General features: G+C 30.0%; 1 protein-coding gene across 3 annotated transcripts in view; it reads left to right on the top strand.

The window, feature by feature from the left end:
* The window catches only part of LOC106467158 (protein ced-11-like), a 51628-nt gene that overhangs the window by 30911 nt on the left and 19572 nt on the right, over window positions 1-1145 (top strand). For all 3 annotated transcript variants that reach the window (XM_022395291.1, XM_022395292.1, XM_022395293.1), the window contains exons 14-15: window positions 332-425; window positions 785-932. In XM_022395291.1, the coding sequence (XP_022250999.1) occupies window positions 332-425; window positions 785-932 (242 nt within the window). The remainder of the gene's footprint in view (window positions 1-331; window positions 426-784; window positions 933-1145) is intronic.

Here is a 1145-nt window from a genome sequence, read left to right on the forward strand (position 1 = left end):
TTGCCAAACACTGTTTTTGACATTGTTGTCAAGAAACAGAATAACCTAACTTCTATTTACTGCAGGTTCATAAGCTAGAAACTAGAGGGAGCTTTTTTGAAGCTAATGAAGATACTAGACTGTTCGAGTTCTTCTTGGATATTTTTCACTACTACGTTAATCATCATTGAGTAGAATGCCTCATTTAGGACATTAATTTTTAAGATGCTCAAATGATGTTCTTTTTTGTAAATGCCTATACTAGGATTCTTAATTATTCAACAGATTAGCTTACAATTTAGCAATTCTCAACTGAGATATGATATTGATATATTTTGGTAATATATTCAAGATCTGGACTCTGATGATGAAAATGATGATAGAGAAGGGGATGAAGTTGTCCTTCTCAAACAACAAGATCAGTGTTTGCCTTTGACAGCTTTGGAGTGAGTAATTTATAATTAATATCTGTGTTAATAAAAGTACAAAATGTTGCATTTAGGTAATCTGTGGTTCATTAATGCCGAATGAGTTAATTATCTTTATAACAGAGTAGTTACTACCAATAAGTGAATTAACAACTTTTTGTATATGATTTTGCATTCTTTCAACAGGTCTTTCTTTCTTTGGTCTTTAAAAACAAACTAAATTTAAATTACCCGAAAGTAAGAATAAAGAATAAAGTAATAAAATTATAATTGGATTCAAAGCATTAATTTCTGATGTAAGTGTAATCTGACACAAACTACTTAAGTTTATAAGTAGTAACTGAACTTATACATTAAAATGTTTTTTTCCTTAATAGTAAAAGTAATTGTACAGAAGACATAAAGGTTACAAGAAGGGATTCTAAGAAAGATACCACGGGAGTTAGTGGTCATTCATCACCTCCTCTTTGGAAGATGATGTATTTGATGTGGAGTGCACCAATTACAAAGTTCTGGACATTTCAGGTTTCTAGTTAAAATGTTTTGAGCATTTTTTGATTCTATGTAAATTAAGATTGTCTTATCTGGTTATTTGCGTTTAAAAAAAAATGCGTAAAAAAATTTGCGTTGTATCTTCGTATGACAGTTCTAATTGGCTGATCCATTATGTTAATGTAAAACAAATTAAAACTTCATAAAACTTTTAATGGCTGGAGATGGCTTGAATGGGTAACGAAG

Source organism: Limulus polyphemus, unplaced genomic scaffold (assembly GCF_000517525.1).
Source record: "Limulus polyphemus unplaced genomic scaffold, Limulus_polyphemus-2.1.2 Scaffold2510, whole genome shotgun sequence".
Lineage (NCBI taxonomy): Eukaryota > Metazoa > Arthropoda > Merostomata > Xiphosura > Limulidae > Limulus > Limulus polyphemus.